The sequence below is a fragment of the Dicentrarchus labrax genome, unplaced genomic scaffold, assembly GCF_905237075.1.
Source record: "Dicentrarchus labrax unplaced genomic scaffold, dlabrax2021, whole genome shotgun sequence".
NCBI lineage: Eukaryota > Metazoa > Chordata > Actinopteri > Moronidae > Dicentrarchus > Dicentrarchus labrax.
This window is the reverse complement of record NW_026136711.1, coordinates 24,441,811-24,466,868: the sequence shown is the minus strand read 5'-3', so window position 1 is coordinate 24,466,868 and position 25,058 is coordinate 24,441,811. Positions and strand designations below refer to the sequence as shown.

At 38.5% G+C, this 25,058-nt stretch overlaps 1 protein-coding gene across 2 annotated transcripts; it reads left to right on the top strand.

Annotated features, from left to right (window-relative positions):
• Positions 1-2,958: 2,958 nt before the first annotated feature.
• Positions 2,959-23,840, top strand: nckap1l (NCK associated protein 1 like). 2 transcript variants are annotated; one of them, XM_051415242.1, is made up of 31 exons: positions 2,960-3,146; positions 4,560-4,670; positions 4,994-5,086; positions 5,698-5,754; positions 6,573-6,715; positions 7,364-7,454; positions 8,075-8,212; positions 9,010-9,058; positions 9,368-9,524; positions 10,268-10,324; positions 10,441-10,537; positions 10,835-10,944; positions 11,212-11,344; positions 11,564-11,645; positions 11,765-11,823; positions 11,927-12,072; positions 12,155-12,287; positions 12,674-12,793; positions 13,175-13,314; positions 14,015-14,146; positions 15,192-15,410; positions 15,681-15,811; positions 17,192-17,289; positions 18,115-18,208; positions 19,472-19,554; positions 20,210-20,290; positions 21,198-21,291; positions 21,397-21,513; positions 22,123-22,232; positions 22,730-22,819; positions 23,281-23,840. In XM_051415242.1, exons 1-31 carry the CDS (start codon positions 3,057-3,059, stop codon positions 23,395-23,397), a joined length of 3,372 nt encoding a protein of 1,123 aa, XP_051271202.1. In that variant the 5' UTR covers positions 2,960-3,056; the 3' UTR covers positions 23,398-23,840. The 2 variants fall into 2 exon arrangements, 1 of the variants encoding a protein (XP_051271202.1); XR_007886486.1 differs by lacking the exons at positions 19,472-19,554; positions 22,123-22,232; positions 22,730-22,819; positions 23,281-23,840 and having other exon boundaries at positions 2,959-3,146; positions 21,397-21,452.
• Positions 23,841-25,058: the final 1,218 nt, after the last annotated feature.

Here is a 25,058-nt window from a genome sequence, read left to right as displayed (position 1 = left end):
TATAGCTGTTTTGTGATCTGTGATTTGTGATTTAGTTTCCTGCTAGCTAGCTATCTGAGGCCAATGATTTGCTAGTGGTACAGCAGTCTAGTGAACTGTTAGCTAGCTAAAGTAAGAGATGTGATTGTGCCTGAGCCTTGGATGAACATTTGTGGTGTATAAGGGTGAAACCTTTGACACAGTAGTTGAATACATTTTGTAAACTGACAAAATATGAAACAGCACATGGTTATCTTGTTACTAAAGTGTCCTCTTTTATAGGTATGTAATGTATAGCCACATGGGGGCAGCAGAAACAAGCTGTTAACAGAACATAGACATAGTATGTTTGAAAAAAGCTGCTTAGTTACACATGCAGGTGAGACAGAGCAGCATTATTTTGAGTCTTGTTGTTGCTTGGAGATCTGACAAATGTCCTTTTAGCTCTTTTTTGGTCTCAACCTACTTCTGTTCACTCCTAGGGAAACTGCCTGGTAATCAACATTATAACACTGATTTAAGTTTATAAACTTGCAACAAAAGAAATCAATAAAATGTGTCAAATATGTGAAATATGTGATTTATTAAAGAGTCAAATAGTTCAGTTTGCTGATGTTTTTTCACAAGGTTAACACTCATACCACAGCACTCTATATTATACTTGCCTATACAGTATTTATTAGATGGTCCATGTGTTATGCCATTTCTCTTCCGACATCTGGGCTGCAGCCGGAGCTGGGAGCGCTTCCTCAAACCCTTCCTCTATCATTACCTCCTCCTGCAGCCCTGCTCACAGACTGCAAGGAATACCCTGTTGTCTTTAATGTCTTAGGCCATTTTATCCGTCCACTTTCACAATTAATTTAATTAGTTTTAATCGTGTGTGTGCTCTACTTTGTTACTATCACTCTTTTGTTAGTTTGCCCTTTCCATGTTAATTTTCTCTGGAATATGCAACTAGACTCCTCCTATATAAAGATCTCCCTCTCTCATTTGGCTGTATCTTGATCATGTGCATGGTTCCTATAAATCCTTCCTGTATGACTCAGTCATAATTTATACTGTCATACATAAGTCATACTTCACCGAGACCAACAGATGCAGCAATACAACATTTTTTATCTGCTTCTTGCACTACTGTTTTAGTATTGCTCTTTTCAAGAATATTTATAAATTAATTTGGTAATACATTACATGTATTGAGCTTTTTAAGCGTACCACCCCTGTCTCTTTCTCCATACTTCAAACTTAAGTCATCCACCCAAAGCAACCTGGACCATCTAGTAGCTCTAATGTCAGTTTTTATTATCCTCTCTATTTTCCACAGCTCCATTCTTATTCTGAAATCTGTATTTGTGACCATAACCCTGTCTCAGCTGCTGCCTCAGCCCCAGCTGCAGGTTGTGCATCTGGAACAAGTTCCTGGTTTCACAAATTATGAGCTGGGAAGCCAAACAGCTTTCATAATGAGCCAGGTAAGAATCCAATTTTTTTTTACTTGTTCACAGAGGGTAAGAGGTTTAAAAACTCTGTACCCCCCAAACACCAAGCCCCATCCTCTGATACTCCCCCTTCTCCCCCCGCCCTCCTCCCACATCCTCCTGTCTACTTTCCCAGACAGCCTTGTTAACATGTCTACCGCTCTCTGAGCTTCTGCCAGTAGGGAGATAATAAACAGATTATTTCTTCGAGTCCACTTAACATCAATCATCACTTAGTTTGGTGTTGCGCTCACTGTGGTTGACTTTAGTGACTCTCATTAAGAAAATTGCTCTCTAAGCTCTACAGTATCCCTACTCTACACTCTTCAATTCACACTTTACTGAACCTGTTACTAAATTCCAAGCTGAGTTATTGGGGCCTTCCAGAAAAAAACAGGAAACAACACTTGGTTGCTGAATAACTCAGAGCCTTTCTAGTTTACGTGACAAAGTCTTTAGTCTTAGTAATTATGGTGAATGTGTGAATAGCTTGATGTGGAAGCTATGTGACTATCCAGCTTCCATAGATGCTTCTATAACATATGATAAAAACACTATTGAGCTCATTTGTAAGAGAGTAGAGCCACATTTTCCTTCCAAAATGTACCTGCAAGAAAACTCTGTATATTTATAGTGAAACATTATTATGACAATGTTATTACACAATATAATGCTATTATCACAATGCATATATTATGCTATCTTTAAACTCTCACAGAACCGACCTTTGTACGTAATGTGTAGTCAGTATGTCCGATCTTGCCCCTTCCTATCCTATCCTCTCATTCTGATTTGTCAGTTGTTACTAATCTGTGCAGGTTAAGGCATTTATGTCACACAATTTCTTACATAATTGATCACCCATTCATACTCCAAGAAACACAGCTTCACTTAGTAAATAGTGCCATCTTGTGGTGGATTAGAACTGAATATTCAGACCTTTAAAAAATGGTTGAAAAATTAATCACTTTTCCTGTTTTTTTTACTGACTTATTTTATACCTTATAAAAGTATTGTATTTAATCTTTACTGCTAAAAACAACAATCATTTGTATCTTTCTGTCATCCCTGTTCACAGGAGTCTTTTTACAGAGCAAGAGGAAGTAGCTAAAACTGCACACAACAATAGAGGCAGTATACGTTTAACAGACAGGAAACATGCTATGTTATTCATTTACACAACACAATATTATAGATAATATGCATTGTCTGTTCAGCATCAAATCAAAGTGTTGGATAATACAATAAACTGTGGAAACTGTAATTAGTTATGTTAAAAATTTTAGTATTTTTTTTATTCAAAGACACTTCTTATGCCAACTTTTTGTAATTATAGGACATTTTTTAAAATTTTGGTTAGGAATTGATTTAGTTTTTTTCCATGAATAAATTAAAATCCACTTTCCACAAACAGTTACAGTATGTGGATGATGACTCATTCCAACTCTACTCATGGCTCCACCTCCAACCATGAGCCCCATGTGACTTAGAGTCAGGGTGAGGCTCTGGGTGCACTTGTTTCCGCGGGTTCAACGGCTACACGGGACCAGGAGGCCAAGGCTTGAACGGAGGAAGGGGTGCACTGTTCCTGGAGCAATGGACTACCAACAGAAACTGGCTGAAAAACTCAGCATCCTCAATGAGAGAGGAAATGGGGTGCTCATACGCATGAACTACATTAAGAAGGTGAGGGAGAGTAGGAAGATTTATAGAGGCAAGTAGTCTGTGTAACAGAAACGAGAAATAAGGAACTTGACTTTCATGTCTTACGCTTGGTGATTGTTTTAGAATTTGTATGTGTCTACAATTGTTACACAATACAAACATACATCTAAGAGTAAACCCATCAGTACATAGTTATTAACAGTTTAGGAATAAATGTAATCATACTCAGAGTTGTGTGCATTATTTTCTATTTTCAGATTCCATAAAAGCGAGAGCTTGATTGTACATATAACAATCTATATTTATATCTACAATACAAAGAATGATGATTGCATAAAGCAAAACATGTTAAAGTACTTAATCTGTAATACTTGAAAGTTATACAGAGTCTTATATGGTTGCAAACCACCAATAATACAAGGCTGCAAACCACCCAGTAAAGTTTTTCAGATTCAAGAAACTCTCCAGTAGCTGTAACTCAAACTGGTAATGAAATTATGTGAGATAATTGTAACCACTGTGTACTGTTTACAAAAGTGTTCTGTGCATATACTGGCTTAGTAGAATAGGTAGCTGTGTCTCCCAACTGCAACTGAGCTTCTTTCTCCTAAGAGGAAGTGCAAACAGGAAGTCAGTCTGAGCTGTCAGTCATCTCAAATGTCAGTTGTTCTGAACACAAAGCTGAGAAACCCACACATGAGAATAGAAGCAAACATACCAGTAAAATGTATAATGAACACATTAGGTAATGTGATTAACTATTAATTAACTATTAACTTACCTAACTATTAACACTACATCTACGACTGATTGGTTTATTTTGACAACCCTGACGTTTCTCGATGTGACAAGCAGGAAGTGACACTCTCCTCATGAGTAAATATAATTTGTGTACTGCACAAAACATACTGTATTCTGTCTGTGACTCTATGAGCAATGCACATGTTGTGGTTGTCTTTATCAGGAGGAGAAATGAAAGAACAGAGTTATTTTTAGACATTCTAAAACCATGCCCAGTGAAGATGTGCTGAGCATGCATGCAGTTTTTTTTTTTGCAGTTTTTTTTTTGCAGTCAGACTTCACACTTGGGAGCTGCTACACACTCTACTGTCAGCTTCTAAACAGCCCCACAAGAGTCTGATGTTAACTATCCTGCTCAAGGTCACCTTGAGAGTGGTTGTCGAGGGAGGTGGGGAAAGCATTATTACTCACTCTGCCCACAATTTTCTCGGCCAGTCTGAGGATTCAGTGACTTTCTTCTGACAAGCTTGCTTTAAACATTTACAATGAAAACCCACAGAACATGATGGCTTGATGAAAATGTGTTAAAAAATCAAGGATTTACTGCTTGAAATGTCAACTGAGATATGACAAAACCCTTCAGCAAACTGACCACATAACATCCTCACATCTTTATAATTTCCTCCCTTACAGATCTGTGCAGACCCGAAGCTGCGACCATCCTTCCTGACAGATAAAGCCATGGAGTCGGCCATCAAGTACATCAACAAGAAATTCCCCAACATTGACTTCAGAGGAAACATTGTAAGTATGACTGCAACTTTTGCACAAGCTTCATTGTTTGTTTGTTTTTTGCCTTGACATGCTTGTTGTTGTTTTGTTGTCATTATCAAATTATTATTTTTGGAGTTTGACACAAAAGGTTTTTTTGTTTCCAGTTAATGAATAATAATTGTGAGACCTCTTAAAAACATTATGACTTTTGCTCCTGATCTCAAGAAAACAAATGTTATTATGAGGTTAGAAAACAACAGACTTTTGAAAACTGTTATTGTGTCCATACTATATTTATATATTTGTTAGTTTCATTTACACATTTGAGTGGTTGTCTTTATTGTTTATTGCAGCAACATCTGACGAGCATACAGCGACAGAAATCTGAAGTGTTGGCAGCCACAGCAAGCTACTATGACTCTTTCCTGGATGTCATAGAGTTCAGGGTGATTGTCTCTTTCTTTCTTTCTTTCTTTTAGTTTTAAATTTCAGATTACTAACCCTAACCTAACAACTGTCTACATAAACAAATAGTGAATTAAAATTAAGAATAAATATACATTATTCTTTAAATATGAAAACACAAATCTGATCATAAAGAACAGTGATGGTATTTGTGGTATTATCTCTCTTTCTTTCTCTCTGTTTCCTTCTGCACACCTATTATTTTAGACATCTTTGTTTACAGAATACATTTACATGTAGAGTGGTTTATTCTGGTATAGGAAAATAATTGATTTTATTCCAAATATCAAGAACAGTTAGCTCACTGTGGTTTGGTACAGTTTGTTATACTTCCCTTCACATTTGCATATTCCTGTGATGGAGGTCGCAGCCAGGCCAAGGCATCATCCGTATTTGTATGATTGAGAATAACTCAATCATGATGTTATGGAAATGTGCAAATGTGTAATGATTATTAGGCTGTAGGAATCTATGAAAATGATATTGAGTTTAGGAAATCACATTAGAGGCATAACTAGTTTTGAATGTTGCCATGTTGTTGTGTGGGTCTTTGTCTGTTTTTTAATCTAATCCCTCTCTGGTCTTCATTCAGGACCACGTTTATGAGCTGCTGAACACCATAGACGCCTGTCAATGCTTCTTTAATATTGTAAGTATTTACTGTGGGGTTTGTAATTGTTTTAAATCAGGTAAAATGCTGAAGTCATGCACAACATCTGCTGATCATCGGACAAGCGTCTCCCACTCATTTCTCCTTTTTTTGTATTTCATTCTGTCGCTGCTGCTACTATGCTGTTTACTCTTTCCTGCTACATACTGAGGTTGTGTTTTCTCTCTTCACCGCCTCCAGCCTCCTCCTGTTCAGTTTGTCAGTTTTTTATATTATCATAATTAAAGTGGCACCTCTTGTCTTGTGCATTATGTATATCCTACTATATATTTCAGTGATCTGTGGCAGACCCATTTCTCACAACGGCGACTTAAGCTGTAATTTTTGCAGTTGTAATAAATTTTGCATTCACCTTAGACAACCTGAAACTTACAAATAATAAAGAAATATTTCACCCCAAATCTATCATAATCTGGAGACAGGTTTTCAGGTTGGGAGAAAGTAATAATAATAATAATAATAATAATAATAATAATAATAGTAATAATAATAATAACATTTTTGCTAAATCATGGCTAAATTCCTCTTCCCATTTTACAAGCCTGCAGGGTGTGTGTGTGTGTGTGTGTGTGTGTGTTTTATAGTCAAAAGATTTGAGCTGACTCGTCAACTCTAAAAACAGATTTTGATATTCTCAAACTGAGAATGACAGTGAATAACTGGACAATAATTGTCTTTCTTTTAGGTCTCCATATAGGTCTACTGTATCTACAGTATGTCCTAATGTCCTAATGTGGTATTCAGAGGAATAGTAAGTAATTTCAGAGACACTGACTACACTGAAATTTTGATTTCAGGCGATCAACTTTGACTTCACCAAGAACTACTTGGATCTGATCATAACCTACACGTCTGTTATCGTAACGCTGTCTCGCATTGATGACAAGAAGGCACTGGTGGGCATGTTCAACTGCGCCCATGAGATGAGCAATGGCAGCAGGTGAGAAAACAGGAAAATGCTTAATGGATGCTGAAGTGGAGTATATGGAGTACAGTGCAATTCTAAGGATGAATGGATATCCACGTATTCACCCTTATTAATCAAGGCAGCATTCACTCAACAAAGGGTGGTTTTCAAGCTACGACAATCACTTAATTTTAAGTGCTTTAATAATGAGTTTCCACATCCATCAATACGACAATTTTCAGATCCTGATGATTAATTAGAATTTTAATTAAACAGTCCACCACCAAAATTTTTTGAGTGCCAAAGTCTGACATTTTGAGTCCGCCCACTTTGGATGATATCTATTTATATACTCCAAAAAGACAGGATGCCTTTCTCAGTTGAGACGTGAGGAGGGAACACAAACACAAACATTTTAATGTCACATTTGACTTGCACAACACACACAGCTAGCCCCTTGAGAGGGAAACAGTCTCAGCTCTTCATTGTTTCAGCCACCCAAAAAACGAAGCCGTATTAAATTATGGAATTTATGAAACCTTTTATTCATCAGTAAAATCCCTGTAGGTAATGCTAGACTGGCTCAGTATATGGCAAATGCTGTATTATTATAATGTCCTAGTTCATTTCTGTCTTCTTGTCCCTGCGTTGTTTAATTGCATACTGTAATAAATCCTGCAGTGACCCCTCCTACCCACGTCTTGGCCAGATGTTTGTGGAATATGAGCATCCTTGGAAGAAGCTCACAGAGGAGTTTGGCCCCCACACAAGGGTAAGCTCAGTGTGTCACTGTTCATATACAGTACAAAGACACATAAACACTTGATGATGAAGGTGGGTGGTGGCAAAAATGTTCAGTTCAATTTAACTCCAAATATCAATGCAGCAACATTTTTGTATTTTTGTTTATTTTCACATATTTAAAAAATTAAAATAATGATACACACTTGCTATATGGCCACCAAACATTAAACCCACATATGATAGCTGAAGATTCCAAAACCATTATTATTTATGTGTGGTTTTAACATGCTCCACTGTTCTAGTAAGGCTTTTCGCACAATTTTGGGACCTGGATACTGGATTCCCATTCAGCCACAGGTCCATTAAAGCACTACTGTCTAAAATATCATTATATGCTGAACTAAGGCTTCCTTTAACTGCAACTAAGGGGCCTGTAGTCCAAACCATGAAAATCAACCCCCAACCAAAAGTAAGCAAATGCATAGCATACGATTGCCAGAGACTAGAGCTGTACCTTGGGAGTGCTTTACACATGACTAACTTAATACAAAACAAATAACACAATAATAATACAAAATATGAATCACTTTTATTTACTCTTCAGCTTCCTCAATCAGTGTTTTCCTTCTTTCGCTGTCTCTCTCCTAGTCGGTGACGGCGGCGTTGGTGTCTCTGAATATGGTCTACCCACGCAGGAACCTGCCAGCAGAGCAGTGGCGGAGTGCCCAGCTCCTCAGCCTGCTCAGTGCTCCAGCTGCCATGCTGGAACCAGCCTGCTGCAACACTGTGAGTCTTCCTTCCCGTCACCTCCTGTATTTATCTCTGGCAGAGGGAGAAAGAGAGAGGAAGGGCGGTAGTGTTTAAAATATGGTTTTACCAGTGATGTCAGGCACAGAATGAGAGAAGCTGTCACAGCCAAAAGATGCTATAAGAGTATATATGTATTGTCAGAGACAGCCCTATTAACATTTGAAGCTCCCTGTCCCATTTTCCCTGCCCTCCCATTATAGAGCTATCATTTAGAACATGATTTGTTTTATTGTCTTTTGACTTCTCTGCTCCTCCCTGAACTTTTATTTCTACCCATTTCCCTTTTCTGCATGGTTCAGTCCTCTGTCATCCTCTCTGCTTTGTCTTCGACCATTACAGCCCCTTTGATGTAATGTTATGATCTCTGTTGCCTTTGGCTTCCTCATAAAAGAACCACTAGCCCAGCCAAGAAAGGGACCTCCAGGCAACAAATGAAAAGATACAATATATTTTAAAGCAAAAGATGGCTCATTTAAATTCTACAGAGAACACTGGTTGGTCTCTGGTGCAGTTTTTCATTTTCTTAAAAATCATTAAGGGATGATAGTTAATATTTCCAGGAAGGAAAAGTAATGTGCATCACATACAGACGATTTTATGGTGTATAATCCCCAGAATCTCCTCTTTTAAAGCCCGGAACAAGAATACAATGGCTACCATTACAGTTTATATTGGCTGACAGGAAGATTTTACTTCATAATCTTAGTATATGTAAGGCTTTAGTAAATGTGGCTATAATAACAAGCAGTTAATAAGCTTGTTGTTCACCATAGATGGCATGTGAATACCTGTCCATGGAAGTGATGGAGCGGTGGATCATTAGTAAGTATTACTCATCCTGGTTCCTCTATATGCTAACTTTATACAAATATAGAAACATTATGCAAGTATATTTAAATATTGTTTGTCCTGTTGTACCTAAAGCACATTTAGTAGTGTTACTTGTGAGAGAATCGCCCGTTAGAGGCACTGCCTGTTAAAAATGTTTATAAATGACTATTGGCATAAGATTTTACTTTGAATAGCAGCTAATATTCAATCCAAAACATTTCCAAGAAATTCAATTTTGGTTATGTACATTTAACATCTTGAAAATATATATTGAAAACTCAAATCAAAATCTCCTTGCAGTCGGCTTCTTGTTGTGCCACACCAGCCTGAATACAAACCAGGCGTCCCAAGAGCTGTGGAAGATGGCTCTGCGGAGTGGCCTCTACCTCACACTCACCAGAGATGAGGTACTCAACATACACAAGGTCTCTGAGGACCTCTTCGACTGCTTCAAAGGGTATGTGAGCTGCATTGCTACAGTGTACTCTCTCCACACTGTAAGAAAAAGTCCTAGTTGAATACAGATTTAAAACACAAGATAATAGGCAATGGATGCAAGATAAAGCAAGCACCCTGGTCTTGTGTGTAACATTTAGGAGAATCTATTGGTAGGAATGGGATATAATATTCATAGGTATGTTTTATTTAGTGTATAATCACCTCAATATATTAACTGAATTGTTCTTGTAAGCTTAGAATAAGTCGTTTTTATCTACATATGCTGTGGGTTGCCTTCCATGGAGTCCGCTTTGTTGAACTGCCATGTTTCATCAGTAGCCCAAAACAGACAAATTCTGCTGCCACTGTAGTTTCTCCCACACTTCACAGCCCATTCTCATCCCCAGGTTGCCAAATACAGATCGCCAGTGGTGTGCAGCTAATTCCAATCTGAAGATTCACTGCTAGATGCAACTAAATCCTATACACTGGTCCTTTAACAAAGGAGATAACTGATTTAAAATGCATCTTAAGCCATTCTCACTTCACTGCGCTGTAGTACTGTAGAGACAGCACCTACTGATTACAATCTAAGACTTTTTCATATATCTTCATTAGTCTCAGAAGATAACTGGTTCCACTGCAAATACATGATATTGCTTGACTGTTGCAATTAATCCATCTATAACTGCTTTATTGTTTTTGATTGTTAATTATCTTCTGATTGCAATTGTTGATTCATTTTGTCTTTGCTTTTGTCAGCTATAGCAAGCGAATTGCAGACATCAAGGAATGTCGTGAGCATGCTTTAGTCAACAGGTAAGACTGTCAAGAAACAAGGTTTTTACAACTTTTGTGTTATAAATACTTATTGATGTGTTTGAAATGAGCTTTGAGAACCAAATATCCATGTCCATTCCCTATGTTATTGTTAGTGGAGCTATGCACAGAGAGAGGAGACACTTTCTGAGAGGAGCGCTGAAGGAATTATTTAAAGTTCTGGAGGATGAACCTGGACTTCTGGGACCAAAGGTAGAAGTACAATAATGAGGATAAAAACTGTGCTTGAGGAATTTAAATAATTTCGTTATTACAAGTTGTCAGTCCAAAATGAAATTCTGGTCACATGTCTTAAAAAAGTGGTATCTTTGATCCAGCTTCCATCCTGCACACATCTTGGACTCTGGAGAATATTTTGATAGGAGGGGGGGGGATTCCTTTGAATGACCCTTCATTTCATAGTGATCATGACTTTTACCAATCTTAGCTGAGACTCTTTCCTAACATTCCTCTTTCTTCTCTGTTCTGTGTGCCAATCAAATCCCCAAGGCCCTGTTTGTCTTCATGGCTCTCTCATTTTCCCGTGACGAGGTCCTGTGGCTCGTCAGGCACTCTGAGAATATGCCAAAGATAAAGACGCCTGATGACTACATTGACAAGTAGGTCATAGGAGCAGAGGACATAAACCACTGTGTCATATTAGTGTGCAAAAATCTGGCAGCTAGCATGTTCTCCTTCACTGCAATGCCACTCTTTGAGATGTCTCTCAACAGTGCAGAAGCTATGTACAGGAGGTTTGAGCAGTGCAGTTATCGTTAAGTATGCAGAAGAGATTTTACAATGGCTTATTTGTACTAACATTAATTATGTAAGGTAATAGAAAGTAAATATTTTTGATATTAATTTGCTTGTTATGTTTTTTCCAGTCAAATGGCAGAGCTGCTGTTCTACATGGAGAAGTTAAGAGGTCTGATGAAAAAGTACAACCATGTAGTTCAGCGCTACCATGTCCAGTACTTGGCTCAGTTTGATGCCTTGGTGCTCAATGACACCATACAGGTACCTATAACATAGGTAGATAATATGAGCATGTGTGTTTGTGCTATACAGTAAAAGGTGCAAGATAAAATCCTGCTAAAATCCTGTTGTGTTCTCTAATGAACTGACGTGCAGAAAGTGGGTGAAAGGGGAAAACCAACTATTTTTTTTTATTACTGAATGTATCCCTTATCCTCCTTCTTCAGTATACATTTAGAAACCCTTTTTTCTCCTCTGCAGAACATTTATGTGTGTCCAGAAGAGGAGTCAGTTCTGATGAGTTCATTCGTCTCCAACCTGTCTGCTCTGTCAGTCAAACAAGGTTCTCACAACCAAATACTATATAATTAACTTAGCTTGTGTACACGCAATAATTTTTTCTATGTAAAAATATGAGGAATTTAAATTGAATAATGATGTATTCCATTTTTCTCTCTGCAGTGGAAAACAAAGAGGAGTTTGACTTCAGAGCACTTAGACTGGACTGGTTGAGATTACAGGTAGGCAGGTTTTTTGCAAGATATCAAATATCACCCAATATTCAATTATCATTGTAATACTTGGTGAATACCACCCTACAGTTTTCTTTATCTTTTGTTTTAGGCCTACACAAGTGTGAACAAGGCCCCTCTTCCAATAAAGGACTACACTGACTTAGCGAAGGTGATGAACATGATTCAGTTTCACACCAGGATGGTGGACAGTGTGGAAGAACTTCTGCAGGAGACATCTGAGGTGTCCATACTCTGGTCAGTGTCTTTTCTTCTCTTCTTTTCTCTTCTCTTCTCTTCTCTTCTTTTCCAAGGTTAAATTCTTTGTGTTGTTTCTCAGCTTTTACCCGCGTGTCTTTGAGAAGATGTTTTGCCAGAGCAGCGAGGAGATGACCATGAAGCGTTACCTCATGGCCTTCCCATTAGTCTGCACTCACTTCAGCCAGTGTGGGCACCCTATCTGCCCAGAAGAGGTCAGTGTTCAGTCATTTTCTGACCAAGCTATTAATCATCAGAAGCGGTGAATACACTGGTTTGATTCCTAGCACTTTTTGTCACCAGCTATATCATGAAAGCAACAAGTAATGTTCTCCATTCATGGCAACTTCTTTGACTTTATACTGCAACTGAGAAACAAGAGATATTCTAAGTAAGGATATACCCTCTGTTTTAAACACTTCCAATATAGTAAGCAGTAAGCTAAATGTAAGTAGGGAACCTATGAAAGAAAATATGATTTTCAATTTTCTGTGTGTATGTGTGTGTTCAGGGAGGCAATTCTCTGTGCCTTCATACATTCGTAACTGTGTCGTACGTATGTGCACACTCATACACATACTGCACTTCTTTGTGTGTGTAGATAGAGGCAATGGAGAAGAGGAGTCTGCGCCTGTGTGTGACCTTCCTGGAGCAGATAGCCAAGCTGACCAGCACTGTTGTGTTAGAGATATGCGCTGAGCAATGCAACCTCAATGACCAGGTGAAGTCTGAGTCTATTTTGTTAAAAACTAATTTTGTAGCACAGATTGATTCTGCCAAACTCCATATCCAAATATAATCATAGTAGTCACAGCTTGCCATCAGTGAGTTTAGCTGGAGGCAGAGGACAGACTTTGTAAAATGATAAGACAGGTCTAAAACTCTAGAGTTTATTAATGCAGTGTTGTTTCTCTAATCCCTTGAGGAAAATATGACCAAAGTGTTTACCTTTTAAATACTTCCAATGCAATTTCCCATGTTTGTCTTTGAGCATGTTACCCAATATCTGCTGGACTGAATTCTTCCTCCCTCTGTCTTTCTTCTCTTTCTTTCTCTCCTTCTTCTTCTCTGCATCCTCCCTTTTCACTTGATAACCCCTTAGTTGCAGCCCAAGCACTGTGCTGAGACCATCAGCGCAGCTCGCCATAGAAAGCAAAAGAAGCCTGTGCCAAAGAAAGGAGAGGTCCAGAAAGAGAAGCCAGGCGCTGAAAGCTTGAGGAAAGACCGGAGTGTCGTCACTAAGTCAGCTTTTCTTTTATTATCATCTTTTTTCTCTCTTTATCTCACTCTTCAGTAATTATACTGACTTGGCAGAAGTTTAGAAAAGTGAGTGTGATTAATATATCCCTGATTTCTGGAGAAATGCAGCATTAGGAACAGCACATGTTTAGGTCAAAGGGCAGTTAAATGAGCATTTCACAGTGTACAATTCTGATTTGCAAAGGTGAGAATTAGGCTAATGCAGTTCATGTTGTCAAAAAAATGTAATACCTGCTGACATTTTCAAATGATTTCCTTCACCCCATGACACCCGTTATCCCGAAGGCAGGATTAAAATGCTCTTGCCTGCAAGGCATTATTTTTTCTAAACTTTATTACCCTTCAAGTTGAATCAATCAGGATTGACTGGCACTAAACCAAGCTATTAAAATTTGAAACAAAACGCCTCAACATATTAAATGAACACTTTTACTAGCAGAACATTTTATGTTGGTGTTTTCATCGTTTTCATCATATTCTGTATATAGCTGCAGTTAGAAAGCTCACTAATTTAGTCTGAAATGTTGTAATTCTGTCTCTCTCTCACTCCTCTCAGTTTTCCTCCCTGCTGTCTCAGTTTGGAGATGTTTTACAATTCTCCAACATGTTTATTACCTTATTTGTCTGAGTTCCTAAAGACTTGCATCCTCTCTTCTCTCTCTCTTTCTCCCTCATCTCCTAGTGTGGACAAGATGCATCTGATGCTGACAGAGCTGTGCACCTGCTTCAGCCTCTGCAGTGACTTTATTGTCTTCGACCACATCATCGTTCCCACAGAGTTCCTCCTTTCTCATCTGGAGATACGCCTCTCTGAGTATGCTGTGTGGGGACGGGGGCATTATTATATTTGTCTGAATAATGAGTCCTAAAGGCGTATAAACAGTCCATGAGATGACAATTGCAATATTCTCTTCCTCTTTCATGTGGACCAGAATTCTTTTTTGCATATGTCACTTCCGCATCTCCACAATTACTGTCAGAAATATGCTGATTACTGACATGACAGCCTGCTTTCATTGTGAAAAGAACATTTTGTCCACCCAATATTGTTTAATCTGCCAGTGTGTAAATGTGCTATACAATTGCCTCAGTGTATTAATATATTTTATACTGCTAACTCATTGTGTGAATACTCGCATACATACTGTCCAGTAGGCTAACCAACATGCTGAACAGGGGCTGTGGAAAAGTTAAACCCACTGACCAGGATGTGACAGAGCACTTGGAAAAGCTCAAAAGGATCTCAAGCTGCATTTTCCCCAAACTGTCACTCATTTTCAGTTTGGCACACAGTCCTCCTTACAATTAGGGGGATCATTTGGAGCTTGTTGCTTGTGAAATGTCTCCTCCATCACTATAATGAACCCTGCTTTTACTATCTGATTCCTCTGTGTCAGGCTGTGCTGCACCCACTTAAAAATCTGAGAAGAGATCCATCATGTCACTCCCTTGCTCTGTGTCATTTCAGTGCTAACTGTTATTTAGATTAGGGATTGGTACCAGGGCAACCTAATGTTTCTGTGTATATGCTCTGCTTAGTCTCCCCGTCTTAGCTGATGATTATCTCCCCTGTCACCCTAAAATTAGTGCCCTTTGAATAGCAGCATGCTCCAGTGATTGGTCCTTCCATGAAAATTGTAAATACAGTCTAGTCGGGGAGAGAAAGAGAGAGAGTGAGGGGCCCTGACAATAAATAAATAAAATTGGAGTGAAGCCCTGAAGCAGTGAATGTGCTGACCTAATGAGAGTATAGTACCATGCCACCATGGCTCGTTTAACCAGTTTTAAGGTCCCATCTGTCCGCCCTCAGTCCACCCTGGCCTGGTGATAACTGACGTTGGTTAAATGTGTTTCTCCAGGATAATCGTGAGAATGGCCAATTACAATCAGACCACCCAGGAGATAGCCCGTCCCTCGGACCTCCTGACGAAGTTAAGAGCCTATACAGCCAGCTTGCACAGCCTCTCCGGCTACATCAATGTGGACGTCACCCGGCTGGTGAAGAGCGTCCTGCTGCAACAAACACAGCCGCTGGACTCACGTGGAGGGCCGACCATGACAACCCTCTACACAAACTGGTGTGTGTACTATATAGGTGTATCTAGTGTATGCCACATCCATTTAAAACACCTATATCCAAATATATATTCAATGACATGTAGACAACCATCATACTCAGAAAGGCACAGGAAGCATGCATGAATATAGCACAGCAGGTGGGGTACAAGGCCAAGTACATCCTCTCCTAGTTTTTCTATCTGCTTTGCTTCCTTTGCCTCCTTCAAACATCTTTCATGTAAAGGCTGATAAAGTTTTATTATATTTGTTTGTTATTTTCTGCACTCCAGGTACCTGGAGAGTCTCTTGCGTCAGGCCAGCAATTCCCTCATCGTCCACTGTCCTACGATGCACTGCTTTGTCAACCAGACTACTGACAACGACCCAAGTTTCAGAGCAGAGGAGTTCTCAGATATATCAGGTCAGCTCCAGAGTCTACAGTCGTTTAATCTGTAGCGTAAGTCAGTACGTCAATATAAACCCTAAGATACATCTCTCATGACATGGATGAATGCTCACAGCTCTGATAACAAAATATTATCACCTTTGCTGACAATGGAAAGGAGGGACAAATAATACGAAGCCCTCATTGCATGCTGCATCATAGGCTAAAGTAATTCAGATGACAGTCATCAGTGACATGCAGAGTTTAGTATCCATGGCGACAACTCTAACTTTTGGGAGAGGTTTACTATGAACTTTTCCATTTTGTACTCTAATTTCATGCATCTAAGCTCCTGCAACACCTTGCAACAGATTATTTTCTATGAGAATGTTTGCCTGACACGTGCCAGAAGAAATGTTTTCCACAAATTTCACTTTTTGCAGACACATGGTTTTACACTTGACAGAATCAAGAAGTTCCCCTCCACTCTAAGGTTCGACCAATCAAGGGCCCACAGATCCAAGAGATGACTCACTCTTTTCAAAAGGCACAACTTGGCAGGTCTCGTTCACTCCTGCGACACCACATGCAGAGGGAGAATTATTGCTCAAGAGGATGTGGAGCTTGTTATTGTGGGGGTGTGCGGTGTTTTCTTTCACACTGCCTGTCATGCAGTTTACTCTGACACTGCCTGGCTAATGTAAAGTTCAGTATTGCTTATCATCTCCCCCGCTCTTCTGTCCCTGCCTCATAACTATTCCAGCATCACTTGTCTCTCCTCCACATCACCTCCCTTCCTAACTCCATAATACCTTGTAGGAGCAGAAGATGTGGCTGTATTAAGGCTATAATCCTTCCACTACAGACATAAGCTCATGCACAAACGAGCAAAGATTATACACATCTACACTCAGAGACGTATTCATAAGGCATGCACACACAGTGCCTTGGAGACCACTGCACTTCAATAGACGCCCCCTCACAACGTCATCATCGTTGTCTATATTTACTCCTTAGCGAGGTATCTGCCTGCCTCACAGTGACTCACTTGCCCATCCATTAACCACCTCCAATTTTAACCACACACATTCTTATCTATCCATATTTAGGAGATGTTGAGCTAAGTGAAATCTAATAGCTGCAGTGGTCTCTCTTTCATTGATTCAGCTACAATCACAGATTTCGATTTAATCAGTGTCCTTTAGTATTTTTAGATAGATAGAGAGATAGAGAGAAGCTCTGTATCAGATTAATGTAGAAACACCACACTGGAAACAAACATCTCCACATGAGCCTGGTTCTTGTTATGCATTTTTGTAAACATGCTTGGCTGCTTGACATCAACTTCAATTTAAGCTTCTGTTGATCCCTCGTCCAATCATGATTCTTAAATTATTCATATCACCTTCTGAACAGAGTTACAGGCCCTGGCGGAGCTAATTGGTCCATATGGCCTGAAGTTTCTGAGTGAGAACCTGATGTGGCACATCACCTCTCAAATCAGTGAGCTGAAGGTACAGTATGAAGCAAAGGACGCAGATCAGTGGCCTAATGAATTATCTGTAGGCTTTGAAAACTGATTTGTATGTAGTGGGGAAACTTAACTGCACTACAAAGGCATAGTAACATCAGAAGCATAGACTGTATAATTGAAAGATGGATGAAGTCTCTGTGACGTCACCCACTGGGACCAAAACCGTCTTTTGTACTTCCATGTTGGCTTCATTTGCCAGCCATGGAGGTTGCAGTTTGATCAGACACAGTGTAGTTGAGGAAAAAAAGATGTAATACAATCATTTTACACGCTTATTCCAACCAGCTAGCCTTTACGTTAGCTCTCTGGCATACAAATGGCAAAGCCAGAGTGCGCACAAAGTTATTCATTATACATTTCTTCATACATTATGAAATTGTATACATAATATATTTATATAAGTATAACAATCTGTGTCAAAACATTTCAGCAGTTACGGTATAGTCAAATCTGTGAGTGCACTAAAGCATATGAATATTTCCTTCACTAGAAGATACATTCTAGTGAAGAAAATAAATTAGAATGACTTTATTCCTTTTCCTCATTTAGCAGGGAAATGGGTGCATGTAGAAGCATTATTGTGCTTCAGTTACCAGATACCAGTTGATCCTCACATACAGAAAACCAGTTAGTAGTGCTGTACTGTGTCAGACTCCCCACTTTGACACCTATGATTGAAGAGGAAGAGGAGCTGGAGCTCTGAACTTACTGAGAGACAGATCTGTCACAGCTATGACCTCTCTCCATTATATCTCCCACCTGAAGGGGTGTTTGTCACTTATTTCACTTCCTTCTCTTATGTTAGAAACTGGTGATTGAGAATATGGACGTCCTGGTACAGATGAAGAACAACTTTGATAAGCCAGAGGAAATGGCCAATCTTAAAAAGAGGCTGACAGGTGAGAAATCGAGAGGGGGAAGGAGGAGATAGGAGGAGGAGGTGAAGGAAGAGGTAATGGATTGAAAGAAAAAAAATTTATAAAAGGTTCCGAGAAAGGCAGGCAGGAGGAGAAAAAGGAACATGACGACATTAAAAAGAGGAGCAATAACAAGAAAACAGAGCATACATGAATCACATTCGAAGCAGAAGTGATTATCCTTTCTATACTGATTGACATATCTTGAGTTTGCAAGCAGGACCGTGTTCTTTGTACACCACATTTTAACTGTCGGCTAACATGACTTTAGTCTTCTAAAATGATCTTATTAATTCAATACATCAAACATGTTTTTTGAACACTTATGAGGATTGGATAAGCTATCCTGAATATACCATATGTGGACTTCTGTAAGATTTTTAATATAGAGACAACCATGAAATTGAGTTAAAGGTCCAGTGTGTAATATTATGGAGGATCTATTGGCAGAAATGGAATATAATATGCATAACTATGTTTTCATTAGTGTATAATCACTTGAAAATCTTTGTATTTTTGTTACCTTAGAGTGAGCCATTTATATCTACAGACGCCGCAGGTCACATTCCATTTTAAATTGCCATAGTAGCCTAGAATGGACAAACCAAACACAGGCTCTAAATAGGGTTGTTCTGTGGTTTTTTGTACGTTTTCGTGGCCACCGTAGTTTCTCCTTCGCAACTTAGAAAATGATGAAGTTGCAGTCTGCAACTACACCACTAGATGCCACTAACTCCTACTGACTGGTCCTTTAAATACATACTAATATTGAGATGTTGTCAAAAAGATCTGATGCAGTTACAGTTTTCTATTTAATCATTAGCAAAAGTGTGCTGACGGGGCAGAGCCTGAAGCGTGTGTTGAATTATTGCTAATAATTTAATAAAAAGAATGATGAAGAAGCACAATTTAGCGTACTTATATGCAAAGACTAAATTCAGCAGTACATTAACATTTATATTTTATAAATCTCTCTACAAAGCTCATAAAAAGTAATAATAAGAATTTATAATCTTATTACTTTGCCAACATTTCCTAGAACGATACTCTTGTTTTCTTAGCACCCAAAGTATCAGAAAGTAATTGAAGTGCAAATAACCAGGTGAGCTGTCAGACACTTAAGAATGATAATATTATTTTCCCAGTGATACGCAACTAGTCACACATTCACTCACAGTGTTGTACTAAAGGACACTGCTTTACATACAACAGCGAGCCTCTGATCTGTTTCATATGCACTTCAAGGTGGAGAGAACGTGCTGAAGAGGATGACCATCATCGGGGTGATCCTGTCCTTCAGATCAATGGCACAGGACTGCCTGAAAGACGTAATGGCCAATAAGATTTGATGATAATATAAAACTCTTAGATATTTGATATTTGATAAGTGTTTGTAATACAGTGTAGGTACAACAGACAAGATAATGTGATACTTTATAAATTAGGACAATTAAAATTAAGAGTTCATTCATTCTTGCCCTTGGGAATAGTGTTTGTTTTAGAAATATCTCTAGGTTCACTTACAAACTTACTCTTCGAGTTATATACGACCATCAGTTGTTATATGACTGAAGTTCCATACAGCTGAAAACTCTGGAAAAAATCTAGTAAGTGGACCTTGAGTTATGATTTTCTATCTTTTTGGGTGAAAGTTGAAGCTAGTTTTAGTTTATTAAAAGAAACAACGACAATGGGAATCACAGATTATTGTCTGATCAACCTTATTTCTAATCGGACACATTATTATCCTGCAGTGTTCCTTTTTATCCCCAGTCTCAATATTTAAAACAACAAAACCATTCAATGAAGAATGCAACCAAAAGTGTACAGATATAAATAAATAAACATTACAGGTGAATTATGGTTCCATGTGTTCCTAATCTCATATTATATATAGCTAGAAGAAAACGGCCCTTGACCACTTGACATATGAAGGTCTTTCCTTTATTATGTATGATCTCCGTAATATTGTGTCATATCTAGATCCTGCTGAAGCATTGCCCATATCTAATGGGGCCCATCGAGTGCCTGAGAGACTTCATCTCCCCTGAAGATGACATCAAGGTAAAACACAGCTTTTATACCACTCTATGCACTGTAAAAAATGCATCTATGTGTTGAAATCCCACAGAGGGATTTAAGTTTCCCTGTATATCCATCATCCCATCACAGTTTATCAACCGCATATTAAGAGTTTATTTTCACAGGGACAACTTATTGTGGGAGAATTTAGGTTGATAGCATATTACTGTATTTACATTAATCCAAATGTATTTACATTTGATACTTTGGGGAATTGACTGATTGCCATGTTAGGTTAAGAATGCCCAATATACTGTAGCACAATGTGTGGCAGAATGTAATCTATTTAAATAATAGACAACAGTGCACCAGTAGATCTGAGTGGGAGAGTTGCAACACATTTTTTATATTCTCTAGTACCAACCAAATTAAATTCCTTATCTCCCTCTGGAGCAATCTGTGCGACTGTGACTCATGAACTCCCCCTCCCTTACTTACGTCTGGCCTCTGAGTGAGGCATGACAGCCGTGCCACAACCGGGGCCAGGATAACCCCAAAGACGTCAGCAGCCCCCTCATGCCTCCGTGAGAGAGACTCTGATCGCTGCTGCAGCTCTGCACTCTAAACCACATCAGTGGAAACATTCTGCCCAGACAGGCCAGCCATGCATGAAACTAGAAATAGGGCAAGATCAAAACCTTTGTGTCAAGACAAAGACACCCACCACTGATTTAGTGTCACTCCTTAGAGAATATAAAGTATGTTACTACATACTAGTGTAGATCAGCACCCTGCTGGCTGTGTTTTCATGGTGTTTCTCAGCATGGGGCAATACGATGCAACAAAATGAAAATTTAAATGGTGCATTAAATTTAAATTTCACTTCATGTCTGCATTATGCAACTGCCTGTTTTAGCTGCACTTCCTTTCATCCTTTTTGATCTTACAGGTGACTCTAAGCATTTTTGAGCTGGCTTCTGCTGCAGGGTACACATGCGATATTGATCCAACCCTCGTCACAGCTATTGCCAATATGCAGACAGGTAACACTAAAGCTATTAGTGCCACTTCTGTAGACAGCGTGCTCTAATGGCTTAGTTGTCAGGAAAAGAGGTTGTTCTCTCATCCTTTTAATGTTTCCTTTTTAGATAACACGTCAGTTGATGAGGAGTACAAGCTGTCCTGTTTGCTGCTGGCCTACATCGCTGTGTCCCTGCCTACCCTGGCCCTGGACCCCAACTCTCTCTATAGCCGGGAGCATGGAGGTGCATATTCATTCATTCATTTCCATCTGCTACAAACTGCTTGACAGTAATTAGTCTCCAGACAGCCCTCTACCAAATACTAATCACTACTTCTTCCAGCCATTACTGACCAGCTGCTGATAGTGTCTAAAAAAGGTGCTCCACCCTGAAACACAAGGCTTATTAGCATCTCTGTGTATCATACTTTCCATTCTGACTGACTTGGTCCAAAGCAAAGTATGTTAGTTAATGAGAAACACGTTTCTGTTGAGAGACTTTTGTTTACAGATAACTTCGGCTGACGTGCATTGATACAGTTACTCTTGGCATGTGGCCCTGCTGACCCTAACCGCTTGGCTCCGAGCCTGGACGACAACATTAAGAGCAGCAAATAGCCAAGATTTTTATCAAAGCACAGGGTGGCGTTAGTCTCAGATTATTTTCTTTGTCTCTATTTTCCATTGGCATACTTCTGAAATAGATTTACCCTGTGAGCAGTTACGGATCATTAAGTAAATTTTTTCTAATTGTCGGATAACAGAAACATCCTCTCTGTGGCTAAAGTTACAGGACATGTTATTCTATTATTTCTATCTTTCAGTGTTGAATTTTGTGTTTTTATCTTCTCAGGCCACAACAACAACATCCACTGTTTAGCTACGGCTATCAACCAGCTGGCTGCTGCCATGTTCACTGTTCAGAACAAGAATATTGCGCAGCAGCTTAAAGAGTTTCTCCTGGTGAGTGGATTTTTATTAAGTTTCTGACCATTTCAATTTAAAAAAGGTAAATGAATATAATGGTTACAAGATGAATCTACTTTAATATTATGTTTTATATTTCAGACTTTTATCTAACCTTTTTTTCAGTTAAGTTTTACCTCTTCAGGCCTCTAAAAACTGAACAAGAAAGCCTTAGAAGAGAAAATCACTCTCAGTTGAACTGTGCTGATGAGGGGTCTAAGGTAGACAAGCAAAAAGGTTGGGGAGCACTGATTTAATAAATAGCTTAACAGAAAACATGATGATTGTGGCAGGATACAAAGAAAAAGTCATAAATGCAATAGGCATATGACGAGGGATAAGTGGTTTCCTGGACACACTACTCTGACAATATTTCACTTAAAGAGCTTTCTCAAGACTCTGCCAACCTTTGCCCCACTTGAGGTCGAGTCCACCAGTGTAAAAACGTTCCAGTTGTTTGATTTGCCTTTTTCTAACTTTGTGTTATTCCACAGATGGCCTCCTCCACTCTGCTTCAGTTGGGACAAAATGTGGAAAGAATGGAGAGCAAAAACCGAGAGTCCATCTACCTGCTCCTACACATGGTAGGTTTGCCAGTACAATTATAATTGTGTATTTTCAAATTTACAAAAAGCCCTAAGTAGGTTTATAAATTGCCTGCTGGAAAAACATTTTACCCCTCATTAACTGAGATTTTTCTCTTTACAAGAAGCCATCACGCCTGCAGTGTCTCTATAATGGCTTATTCCTTATCTTTAAAGCACTACTAAATGAATGATTAACAATTAAGTCATTAAGGACATCTTATAAACCATTTATTATAATGGCATACTTTAAAGTGGATACTACATTTAAATAAAGTAAGAAGAGAATAAATGGTATTAATGTTATGAAATCCACAAAATATATTAAAGTAATTTTGTGTCATAGAAAATGATTGTCATGCAAATATAAGACTGGTGTTATATATTTTAATGGGATTTGTTGACAGTAAGAAAAACACAGAATAACTTCAGTTTTATCCTTTCAACATTGATTCATTCAGATTGTGGAGGAATCTCCGTTCTTGAGTCAAGACATGCTGGAGAGCTGCTTTCCGTATGTTCTGCTCCGAAATGCCTACAGAGAGGTGTACAGGTCCTTCATCGTCACTCTGGGCTGACCGCATTGTTAAATACTTTTAATTTAACCTTTATTTATCCAAGAGACTATTGATGAGCACACATGTTTTATTTTCATTAGTATTATCCCAGTTAGTGTTGATAATGCTTCCTGTGAGTCAGCTCTTACTGTACCCACATTACATTTGACAAACTGTAGACTTGCTTTTATAGTCTTATCTGCCAGCAATATAGTGTAGATTTATCACTGCTGTATTAGCCAATTTCAGCTTGAATAATTCAAATATAAATCAGGTATATTCTCTAACATTCTTTTCATATTTTACACATCAGTGCCAGACACCATAAGCGCCAAGACAGAAACAAGTGTTTTTAAATATGTTTAGAATCTAACCACATTTATTAATATTTTTAATATTAAATTTACTGTATTAATAGTTGGTGTAAAACATTTTCTACTAATAAAGATGATAACAAAAAACTATTTGTTTTCTTTTTGGTCTGTATTCAACAAGTGTTCCTCATCTATTTCCAATCTGTCCTTCACCCTGAATACCCTCCCATCCTTCCTCCCTGGATGAGAGTCTTGTCCTCTTCATTTTTCATGTTCAATTTAAATGATGCACTCCAGTTTTGCAGAACTGAAAGTGCTTGTTGCTAATTTTAGATGCCCCTTTAATGGTTTTATTTTGCAACCAGCACTGTCCTTCTCCCTTTTACTTCTCTCCCTCCCTCCCATCTCACCCTATTCTGCAGCTACATCCGTTTGGTTGCCACACTGGAGATATGGACGTTCACATCCGTTTACGTACTCTGTGTGTGTCTGTGTGTGTGTGTGCATGTGTGAAGGGACCCATCCTTCTCAGAAGAGCGCAAGAGGTTCAATTCCCAGTACAGGCAACACTTACGTGAATACACGGATGAGCATTCATGTGTGAACAAATGACATATCCTAAAAACAGAACAGAACAAATTACATCCAAAGTCACAAACAAAATTAAATAAAAAATTAAACTGTATGAGTGAGGGTGCATGTATTCGTTGTTTTTGCATTTATAAAAGGTTAAAGTCCCACAGACTAAAAAAACCCTGGATATTTAAGTATATAATGTGCCACTGGGGGGAAAATGAATTATGGCCAATAATAGACAAAACTACAAAAATAAGATCCAATGTGTAAAAATTTTTTCTTTTATATATTATTTCTGTTATGTGCCGAGGGAACAGCCAGATATCAGTTGAGAGGTTTGCTCATCCTTATTTCATCATGCTTCCCATTAGGCATCAACAAGCCGCACCTTTCTTGTGAGAGCCTTTCATTTCTTCTTACTGTTAAAGATTTCATTGGAGTTTTTCCTTTCCTTCTTACTATTTAGAATTTATTAGCAGTATATTGACATTTCATAAATGGTTTATAACACACCAGGAGGCAGTTGTAAGCAAATATAAGTGTGTATACGCCTCCTGTGGGCACCCATAAGTGGAGGCTGGAGTATAAACAGATAATGAATGGCAATATAGTAAAACACAGTTGTAATAATATAAACTATGTCTTTATAGGGTAATAAGGGTTATAAGTGTTGATAAATACTGAACATTAACAAATTCTTAAAATGTCCATATACATGCCTACAACTACACTGTAGTGTAGCCACGTAATATAAGTAATATTAATATTAGTAATAATAACAATGATATCATA